Consider the following 10,884-nt stretch of genomic DNA (forward strand, 5'->3'; position numbering starts at 1 on the left):
TCCAGCGCATTGTTCAGGTCCTTCTCATGCTCTGGGGGAGTTCGCAGAAGCAGAACCTCGCAGGCGTCCTTCAACAGAGGGATGACACTGAGGAAAATGAGAGTGGCAATGAAGAGCGAGCATATGGGGTCAGCAATCAACCAGCCGAACTGCCGGATGAGGATGGTGGAGATGATCACGCCAACGCTGCCCAAGGTGTCGGCCAAGACATGGAGAAAGACACCTGGAGAAAAATAAATCAATAAATCATGACTTTATCTAGCTTTATGTTTCTCACCACAAACCACGTTCTCAAACACACACCTCTCATGTTGGCATTCATGCCTCCAGAGCCGTGGGAGTGCCCGTGTCCCCCGTGGCCGTGGCCTCCGTGCGACTGCCCGTGGCCTCCGTGCGAGTGGCCGTGGCCTCCATGCGAGTGCCCGTGGCCTCCATGCGAGTGCCCGTGGCCTCCGTGGCTGTGCTCACTGTGGGAGTGGCCATGATGTGAGTGCCCGTGTTCGTGTGACGAGCAGCTTTTGCCGCCATGGGAATGAGCGTGACTGAAAGCGCAGATGCCCACTAGGTTGACGAGTAAGCCTCCAACAGACACGGGCTGCAGAGAAGGATGAACAGAGTTCAAACCAGACGAAAGCTTTCATATTGTCTCTATGATATCCAGCTGTGATATCCAGCTGTATAAGATCACTCCAAAACTGACAAGATGCAATCAGGAAATATTAAAAGGTGTGATTTTAGTGACCAAAGGTAAAAAAGATATTCAAATGGTGTGGTGGAATCCTTTTACTCACAGTCAGCATGTCTGTGTTTATGTTGGGAGGATCCAACAAACGGGTGACCGACTCCACAAAGACAAAGAAAGCGATGACCATCAGGAACAGGCCGTTGATGAATCCGGAAAGAATTTCAACACGACCGTACCTGTAAAACCACAAAACACTCAGTTTATTAAGAATCCAGCTGGAGGTGATGTTCTTCAATTTTACGATCACGAGTTCTTGATGGATTTTACCCGTAGGAGAAGATCCTGGTGGCTTTCCAGCGGGTCATGAGGGCGGCAAACAGGCCCAGAACTAAAGCAGAGCAGTCGAACAGCATGTGGAAACCATCAGAGATGAGTCCCAGGCTGTTGGTCCAAACGCCATAAAACAGTTCCACAAAGGTGAAAGCCTGAAACAATGCAGAGCAACAAAATCTTACGAAATACCTGCAGAGTGTGTGAGCCTAAACACAGCAGGCGAGTCTTTTAACAGCTTGAAATGCTTTAATGTATTAGATTAAATTATTTAAGATGATCTCCAGATGTGATTATCTAATTCTTTTATTTAATTGACAACTGGAAATTACTTTTTTTTTTTTTACATTCTGTTCAGTCAGAGGCAATTCGTTGTTCTCACTGGGGTGTAGATTTTATTGTTTGCTTATTAACTTGTGCATTTCATTTATTCCACCTGTTATACTTAGTTTTATTTTTTTTAAGAAACAGGCACAAATCAAATATGCATACACACCCATCCCTCATTAAAAGACTATCCATTCAAAATATAAGCACAGTATAAGAATCAGGATCATTAAAGGTTAAGAAATGTGGAATTTCATTAATGCTGGCATAAGTGTTTCTTTGAATAGGTTTGTAAAATATGTAAAATATGTAAAATATGTAAAATATGAGCTTTTAGAAGCCTGCAACTGTATAATGTTAGACTGCTCCTCAGGTCATTGAACCCTTTATGACATATTTTCTATCCTCAATGGCAGCTATGATCTTTATTACTAAGATTCATTTTAGCAGGAAACCTCATTACCAGGCACAAATGTCAGTGAGATGTAGATCTGATCCTATTAAACAGCTGATATTAACCCTCTCAGGCTCAAATTAAGTTTCTGTTGCTAATGCACAAAAGAATACCTGCAGTGGTACTTCTGAGTAAAAAAAACCTCATAACATATGTATGTGGGGTAATCAGGTTGTTAGCTTTTACTTGTTGCAAATCTGCAACGCCTGCCTTGAGAGGGTTAAAAGACTGTAAGCTCAGACGTGTGTTTTTCCCCTTCATTTCTCCTGTATACGCTGATCCGTTTTTGAATCGGCGTTCTGCTTTCTGTTGCTATTGGGGTTCGGGTACGGAGCTCTTACTTTGAAATTAGACGGTCTAAAATGTGAAAGATCAGAACAAAAAGAAGCAACTTCCTACACACCAGGTTGAGACACAGGAAGTAGAAGATCTGTCTGGAGTCATACTCCTCCAGGATCTGTTTCAGGGAGTCTTTGATGAATCGTGGAAGGGACTGGGATGTGTGCTGCAGGGCGTCACCCATGAAATTGTAGAGAGGTGTCCCTTCAGGGGAGTAACCCACCAAGGTGCCCTTCTGGCCTTTCTTTGAAGGAGACGAGAGAATATTGGACGCTGCAGGGAGAGAGGAGGGCAGGGAGAGAGGTGTAAACAAGGGTTTTTGTTATTATTATTAGAGATGGCACGATACCACTTTTTTATGTCCGATACCGATGTCATAAATTTGGATATCTGCCGATACCGATATGAATCCGATATAGTGTTTTTTAATCAATAAAACTGCTTTTTTTAATATCTTGCTGCATTTTGTATAAGTTCATACTCAAGTTTAAAAACAAACAAAAGCTATTCTGTTATACCTGTATGCAAAAAATACACTGCACCCAAAATATTTCATGGTTCAGCAATACTGATCAATCTAATAAAGTTAAACCTACTCAATCCTCCCTATTCTGGTATTTTAAAGAGTAAGCAACCCAACTAATAGGGTTCTAAAACTCCCAGCAAAAAAAAAAAAAAAAAAAAGGAAACCACCCACCACCCCATGATGCTTAATTGACGTAATCAACTTTAATTTGATGCAGTGTGAAAAAAAATGCACAGAAATCAATTATTTTTCAAGAATAATTAAATAGATTCAACATCTTTCTTCAACAAAATTGCAGACTGCACAGATGGTACCTTCCCAAAGGAAAAAGTACTATAGCTTACTAGGGTATATTAAACTTAATAGTTACTATATACAGTAATGGACTTCTATACATTTTACATCAGATTAAAACTTTGGGTGTAAGATTCAGATAATTATTGATTAAAAGCTCGACATTTTAAATGAGAATAAGAAAGAAAAGTATGTCTTTGTGCCCCCTTTTCCCTGTTCATGCCCCATCGGCCCCCCTGGCTAAACTTTGCTAGATCCGCCCCTGCACAGTTAGCAGCCGTCAGCTGCATAGAAAAGGATCCTGGTGTAGAAAGTAATACTAAATAAATTCTAACAACAGCTTATCAAGCTTAAACGTGCTGCTGTTGTTCAGCTGCTGGTTTCCTCTTTCTGGCACGAAGTGGGCAATAAACAAACAAGAGAGACGGACTTGCGACAGAAAAGCCGATCAGCTGATCATTAATCAGTTTCATGACTGAAGTAGCAGCAGCAGAGGGAGGGAGAGAGAAGAGGCAGTCGCTCCATATATCGGTTGTTAAGCTTAACGCGGGAATGCTTTACAAACATTCAGAGGTGAACTTACACACTTGCTTTACTTCTCTCTGGGATAACTTTCTCGGAGATAAAATGCCGGATTAGTAGCGAGGCTCCAAATGCTCAACCAGACCGCTGACAGGTCTTGCATGCCACAGCCGCTCTATCACGTGACCACACTGCTCCGACGTGCTACGGTTATGAGCCGAGTTACGCCATGTCGCAAGTTTTGTAAGCTGCTTTTGTGATATTTAATGGATCTGATTACATTTTTTATTTCTCTCTGATATCCGATCCAGTAATTTAGGTCAGTATCGGACCGATACCAATACGTAATATCGGATCGGTCCATCTCTAATTATTATCCATTTCTAATTAGTTTTTATTAATTTTTTCGGTTTTCAGTTCAGTTCTAGTTAGTGTCCAGGATGGGTTTGCTTACTTCTGGCTAGTTTTTAATTAATTTCAGTGTTAGTTTTAGTCTTTATTTTAAGTATTATTGTATTAAGGGCATGTATCAGTGCACTAATTACAATAAAAATAAAAAAAACTTTTTGAAAACAGTTGACTCACAATTTTGTTTATTGACTTTATTGAGACCTCATCCGGGAAGTTTTGATAACAAAATCTTTATCAAAAGAAAAAAAATACACTAAGGCTATGTTTTAAATTTTAGTTAGTTCTCCCAAGTCCACAAAATTGTGTCAGTTAATTTTATTCATTTATTTTAGTTAATTAAAATATGTTTTCACATTTGCTTCTTTTGTTTAGGTTTAGTTAACTATAACAACTTTGGTGTAAACCCAGTTTAAAGACCAGGTTTTGACCAAAAATAAATAATTAAAACCCGCTGTTTCAGAAACCCTTTCACTTTAAGTGAAAGGCAGGGGCAATGTTTTTTTGTATTTGAACAGACAGAACAAAAATTCCTCGAGTAAGACAGATGTAATGTTTTGTTTCCATATCAATTTCAGGTTAGTCCTTGCCTGAGTTTTAAAGGATGTAAAGAAGAGTGGATTCTGAAAAGTCGGAGCTGCGTTGTATTAAATGTCGAGGTGGCATTTCTGGTTTTGTGACTGCGTTTTCTCAGATGTTGCTACATTTTACTAAATGTTGCCATGCAACAAATTTCTACAATAGGCCTTCATTTTTGTGTAGCACTTCCTGAGGTGTTCACTCCATTTTTTCAAATCCCATCATGCATTTCCTAAAATGCCTGTTTTCTGTAGGCAGTGTCACTTAATTGTTAATTAATTCTTGTTTTGGTGTTTGAAGTCTTTCTCCCCATTTAACTTTAACTGTTAAATGCAAAATATGATTAAAAAGGCAGGTAAAACAAATTAACTCATTCACTGCCATTGACGTCTATAGACGTCAATTACGTTTTTCAATGGGAGGGGCTAGAATACAACCTTCTAGGGGAGGGGGCAGGTGTGGGATTTGAAGGGGAAGGTGACTGGAAAGGCAGAAAAACCCCAAGGGCACCTTACAACACCGACCCTGATAGCAGGCTAGACGGTGACCTAGGCAGGCACCAACTTGAAAAACTGAAGCCCACCAGCAGTAAAAGTAGACCTGCAAGGAGGTGCAGGGTTTGCGCACGTAAGGGATTGCGCAGTGAGACAAAAATGTGGTGCAAGTCTTGTTGTGTGCCCTTGCATCCCGGAAAGTGTTATAATGATTACCACACAAAAGTGAATTATTCCTTGTGAATAAATGTTTCACTATGTACATTTTATTTTTTCATATATTTGTAAATAAATTGTTTTGATAAAACATAACCTTTCTCAGTGTTATTTCTGTTTTATAGAAGTGAAAAACTATTTTATATGTTAGGTGTCACAAAGCAAGAAATATTAGTGTCAAAGGCACTTTTCTGCTTGAAATGTATTTTTCACAAAAAGCTCGTTTTCTCCCTTTTTTTGGTCAAAACAGGCATTTTTGGTGGAACCCACCTCTCTTCTACAGCTGATTACTAAAGAATGGAAAATGGTAGAAACAAGCTTTTTTTTTTGGATGAAAGAAGAGAGTCTGTTCTTCATTTTGGTAGGTTCAGCGTTTATATGATCATAACACACAGTTTTCTGTGGCTCTTCAAAAATGAGTAAAAATGCTCAAAAACCCTGGCAGTGGGGAGTTACCTGATTTGAAAATGGCTGGCAGTGAATGAGTTAACTAGGTATCGCAGAGCTGTTACTCACACATAATGAAGAAGATGGCGCTAACCAGCACTCCACCAGAGAGCACGTGCTCTGTGCTGCCGTGGTGCGCTGGTTTGCTCATGGAGCGCAGCTGGTCAGTCAGCGGGTGAGTCCAGAAGTTTGCCAGCAGCAATGCGCTGAAGAAGAGGGCCAAGGCGCCATAACGGGCGCACCTCGGCGTCTCCATCTTGGTGCTGCAGATGGCCTCGACGTAAAACTCCAGGATCGTGACGGAGAAGATGATCATCCCGAAAGGCAGGACAAGAGAGGACCACGACTCCACTTTGCTCTGGGGTTAAGATGAGATTCATCCGTTTACAACACGGCTAGCTAAACAACAAACACGTTTTATCATGTGATCTGGTGCACGTACTTCTGTGGTCGCAGAAAGTACTATAACCCAGGGCAGCAGCACCATGGCAGAAACCAGGTTGTCGAGGGCATAGAGACGTTTGGCACCGCCGATCTCCACTGACAACTTCCTGGAGGCCGTGTGGAATCCAACCTTCAGACACAGGGATGCCACCAGCAGCACAACACCACCCTGACAGGAAGTACAAGTACACATTACCATAAACATAAATATATATATATCAATAAGGAACTGAATCAGACAGAAAGAGCACAGACTCCCTTTCTTCTGCTGTATATAAACTGAATTATTGGAAAGCCAATATTAAGAAAGAAAAAACAAGAAGGTAGGGAATAAGCTTTACTCACTTTGTGATCTGCTACCCCTAAAAATGAAATCACAGTATACAGGAAGTGAGTGAGAGCACTGTCATGGTGTCCCTCAGCTGGTTATGAGGGGGAATCAAGGCAAATGCAGTAAAGGACAGAGGTGTAACAACGCAACACAAACACATAAACTAACAAACACTGACAATAGACTAAAGTGTCGGCTCAAAGGATACGGTGCTCGGCCATCTTTGCCATGAGATCATCGTTGTCAAAGAGGAGCAGGCAGATCACAGCGATGATGAAGAAAGCAGCACCTCTAGTCTGCAAAGTCACAGCAAAGTAAACAGAAATGCACATTATAAACCTTTAACACAGAGAGTTCAATCATTTACCTTTTTCAAAATAATGAGTGTTTTAGCTATTATTATTCTCCAATTTTGTGCCTCTTTGCCTGCTCTATAATACCAGTTCTTAAACTGCATATGGAGGAGAGAAGCGGCTTGTAATCGGTCAGTTATGTTTCAGTTTATAATTTCAGTTTTTATTTATAATGAAGATTTGTTTCCTTCGCACAAATAAATACAAACATTACCTGTACTTTTCAAACATCAGGAAATGAAACACAAAAACATGTTACAGAGATAACGCGCTCATGTCATATAACCACGATCACACCGACACTAAAAGCAGTTTCTGCCATGTGAATTTATGGCCTCCTACCTTTGATGGCCCTCCTCCTGAGTTTGTGAAGAGAACCCCAAGAAGAGCAATGATCACAACATCACTGTGCTCAAACAGCAACAGCGTTCTGTGAAAGACACAATTTTAATAATATACCTGAATACAGCTGTGAGTCTGCAGATATTGACAAAAATTTCTGGCACAACTTCACCTACTTCCAAGGTGCAAGAAGAGGATAAGAAACAACGCAGGAACTCCAGCAACACTCAAAGGTAAAGAGGAACAACTGTATTAACTGACCAACGGGTTTCGGCATGTGGCCTTCATTCAGGGTCATGACCCTGATGAAAGCCACATTTACCTTTAAGTGTTGCTGGAGTTCCTGCATTGTTAGTCTGCAGATATTCTCATAAACACTTGTAGGAGATAGGGATAGCGTACAAAGCCAATAAAATGCCATGTAACAAGCTGAATATAATACTGAATATAATAAGTTTGTAAAGTGAAATACTTGCCTACTACATTAAAATACCACTTTAAAGTAGCTCACTGCAGGAACAGTGCATGTGACTTTCTCTGGTCTTAAAATATGTATTTGTGGGTTTTACTCGCACCTGGCGGGCTGTAATGCTGTAAAGCCCCAGAAGCTCTCAATTACTATTAAACGGCAAAACCAGAGGAACATACTGCCAGATGTTGAACAAATACAGTGTGTGTGTGAAATGAGATGCTACTGTGTTAACTGAAGAAACATGCAAATATAAAGAAATAAAGACAGGTGTCAAATTATTCTAGTGAAAATTCTGCCAGGCAAAGCAATCATGTCTGCCATAACTATATGCAGCAGTTTAGGTTGGAGACTGTGAGATGATCTTTGAAGTATCGTTGGATAGTTCCCAGTTAAAAATCCACAACCCTAACTGATTTAGATTGATCAACTATTCCCTGAAGGTTGTGTCCTTGTGCACCTGTAGCTAACCTGACTTTCTTCTTTCTTTTAAGAGACCCCCAAACAACAATTTTTAGTCCAAAGAAACACAATGGGACTCTCAGGGAGGGATTTAAACTGTTTTCCTCCAACTCTAATGCTGCATTTGGTTTTATTTAACTACTGCTTAACTACTTCTTACCTAAGAGGTCCACAAAGAGTTAGGCCGAAGAAGCCCAGGAGGGATATGACACAGCTGAAAACAGCATGCTTTAACAACTTTATCCACTGCAAAGAAAATAGATTCATCAACAGAAATTAATACAATGCATAAGGTATTTTTTTTTTCTTTTTGCAAAGCTAGACTTGAATCATCTTAAACACGACATATATAAGTTGTTCAAGCTAATGAACAACAGTAAAAAGAACAGGACGATTAGAGGTTTTAAAGCAGACAAACCTGTCTTTTTGAGATGACTTTTCCAGATGAAAAAGGTTTTTGGAAAAAAAGCAGAAACACTGCACTCCTAAAATCAAAACAATAAAAAAAGAATCAGCATGTTTTCACCATCTATAAATGCAAAATGAGCAAAAGGTCTTGGTGAATAATCGCATTTTGTCTTTAACTCCACCTGAAAAACCTCAAACACACACTGCAGCTGGTAAGACGTTCAGCTGAGATGATGGACATTAAATATCTATTCATCGCTCTTATCGAGCAAGTGTGTGAAGTTTGCAAAGTCAACAAAAATTGGCCAGAATAACTGTAATTAAGATTTTTGTCACTACAGAGCAGCCCCAACTAACAATAATACATAAAAACACAAAGAGTACTTACCCTAATTTCAGTATGAAGATGAACTGAACTATGTGAACCACTTTTAGGATATCGTATGACTCAAAGATCCCAAGAGCTTTGAGGACCTTCGAGATGACCAGTAGAACAATGTACCTGGTTAACCTGCACAAGGAAAGAACACGCTACACATTAGTACAGGCTGTGTGATAAGAGCAAAAACAACTGTCATCTACACTGATTCTAGCTATGGGCAAACTTCATACAGTAACAGGCATAATCTTCCCCAAGAAACAAAATCCGAACTGTTCGTTCTTATAGAAAACCTCTGTGTTATATTTCCAGTTTAGTCTATTGTTTTCTACCATTTTCCATCAGGTTTCCCTCTTCTCCCAGGACAGAAATATTTAACTGAGGGTTTAAAGAGAGTCTGTGTGTGTTCCTTTTTTGCACCTCAGACTTTCAGCATAACAACAGGTCATGCCACCTACAGAAACACTGAAGATTATGCAGTGATTGGATTCATTAGTCATGGGCAGGAGAAGGAGTACTAAGCGCTAGCCGAATGCTTTTGTGGAGTGATCTAGGAGGAGGAATGATCGGCTTCTGAATGGGAATAAGACCAGACAGATGGTGAACAACTGATGTTGTGCCTATCCTGGGACAGGATGTTGCTGTGGTGGAGGAGTAACAAGTAACCATGTGTCCACATCTACAACAACATGAACTGGAAGTCAAACACAGAGGCTGTATAGAAGAAGGAAACAATAGGGCTCCATTTCCTAAGGAAGAGTTTGAAGATTTTCTGTTAGTTGTGATGAATGGAGTGTACTGTGCTGTGGTCTGCTGGGGATTCAGCATCACAGCCCTTGACACAACAGACTGGATAAACCGATTCTTAGACAACCCCTGATAATTTTTAGATGCCCACTAACACGTAGCAGACTGGATTCAATCCTGAAGGTTTTTATACCAACATACAGCTCAGACTAAGGGCATAATTAATACTAATTTATTAATAAATCAAATCGCTTTTATTGTCACATCACATATGCAGGTACAGCACATGCGAGTGAAATTCTTGTGTGGAAGCTTCACAAGCAACAGAGGTGTGCGAAAATACAATAACATACGAACAAAGCAAAATATAACAATCGAAATCTGAGATTTATAAGAATAAATATATGTACAAATATAACACTGTATCTATTACTGAATATGTATACCAAATACCTATATACTTGTGTGTGTGCATAAATATATATATAAAATAAAGTAAAATATAAAGGTATAATGCTTAATAATGTAATGACTATTAGTTTATAAGCAAATCGACGGCTTTTTGTTATAGTGTTCTTACATATGGTGTCTGGTTGCAAATATCGGACACAACAAACAATGGGAAATAATAATGGTGGTTTTTCCACTGCTGTGGACAATTTACAGAGTAATCAATTCTTCACAAACGCTAACGTATGGACTACCGATGCATGGATGAGACTTGAATGATTCTTGACATGAAAACAGTTACATCAGTTTAAACTGAGAGTTTTTGATGAAGGAAGGAGAACATACCTGGAATCGGGCACTTCGACCATCCCCAGCTGACCCCCTGAGAGCACGTTACTGCTGTATTTTTCTTCCATTTTCAAGGTCCCCAAACCCACCAGCTCCACTCCACCGAGAGTTACTTCTGTTACTTGTGCATCCTTTACATCGCTGCTGGCGGGAGAGCCAGCTTAAACTACGGTCTGTTCACCGCCGGAGAATATAAACTGGCTTCTTCTGCGTTCTATTCATCCTCCCGTCAGTGTCTGACGTGTAAACTACAATCAGCTGGTAGCTTTGTTAGCGTATTAGCCGGCTAGCTAGCCACTTTCCCCCCCAAAGTTTCCAGTGGCGTCACGTCCTCGGTGTACGGTTTACTTGGCCCCCGAAGCTTGTGGACGCGTGGTCAGAAAAAGATACTGAAAAGTTATGAGTCTGAAGTGGTTGTAATAACCGAGAAAATCCGCATGGACAGGATAAAGAAAATCAAACACCCGAGCTGCCAGTGTTGCCACGGCACTTCCGGACACGGTAAACGTTACGTGCAATTACTCGTCAGC

General features: G+C 40.3%; 1 protein-coding gene across 1 annotated transcript in view; it reads right to left on the reverse strand.

Annotated features, from left to right (window-relative positions):
• Positions 1–10,874, reverse strand: part of slc30a5 (solute carrier family 30 member 5) — a 21,213-nt gene extending 10,339 nt beyond the window's left edge. Inside the window, exons 1-14 of the mRNA XM_085279015.1 lie at positions 10,352–10,874; positions 8,819–8,941; positions 8,441–8,507; positions 8,183–8,268; positions 7,092–7,179; positions 6,605–6,692; positions 6,411–6,487; positions 6,064–6,234; positions 5,691–5,979; positions 2,200–2,408; positions 1,013–1,170; positions 792–921; positions 304–595; positions 1–223 (exon numbers count right to left, since the gene is read on the reverse strand). The exon at positions 1–223 is cut by the window's left edge and continues 4 nt beyond it. Of these exons, the coding sequence (XP_085135141.1) occupies positions 1–223; positions 304–595; positions 792–921; positions 1,013–1,170; positions 2,200–2,408; positions 5,691–5,979; positions 6,064–6,234; positions 6,411–6,487; positions 6,605–6,692; positions 7,092–7,179; positions 8,183–8,268; positions 8,441–8,507; positions 8,819–8,941; positions 10,352–10,422 (2,072 nt within the window). The 5' untranslated portion in view covers positions 10,423–10,874. The remainder of the gene's footprint in view (positions 224–303; positions 596–791; positions 922–1,012; positions 1,171–2,199; positions 2,409–5,690; positions 5,980–6,063; positions 6,235–6,410; positions 6,488–6,604; positions 6,693–7,091; positions 7,180–8,182; positions 8,269–8,440; positions 8,508–8,818; positions 8,942–10,351) is intronic.
• Between the last annotated feature and the right edge of the window lie 10 nt (positions 10,875–10,884).

Source organism: Mchenga conophoros, linkage group LG7 (assembly GCF_057382185.1).
Source record: "Mchenga conophoros isolate Kocher_MC1m ecotype Shallow Benthic linkage group LG7, M_conophoros_male_GT1.1, whole genome shotgun sequence".
Lineage (NCBI taxonomy): Eukaryota > Metazoa > Chordata > Actinopteri > Cichliformes > Cichlidae > Mchenga > Mchenga conophoros.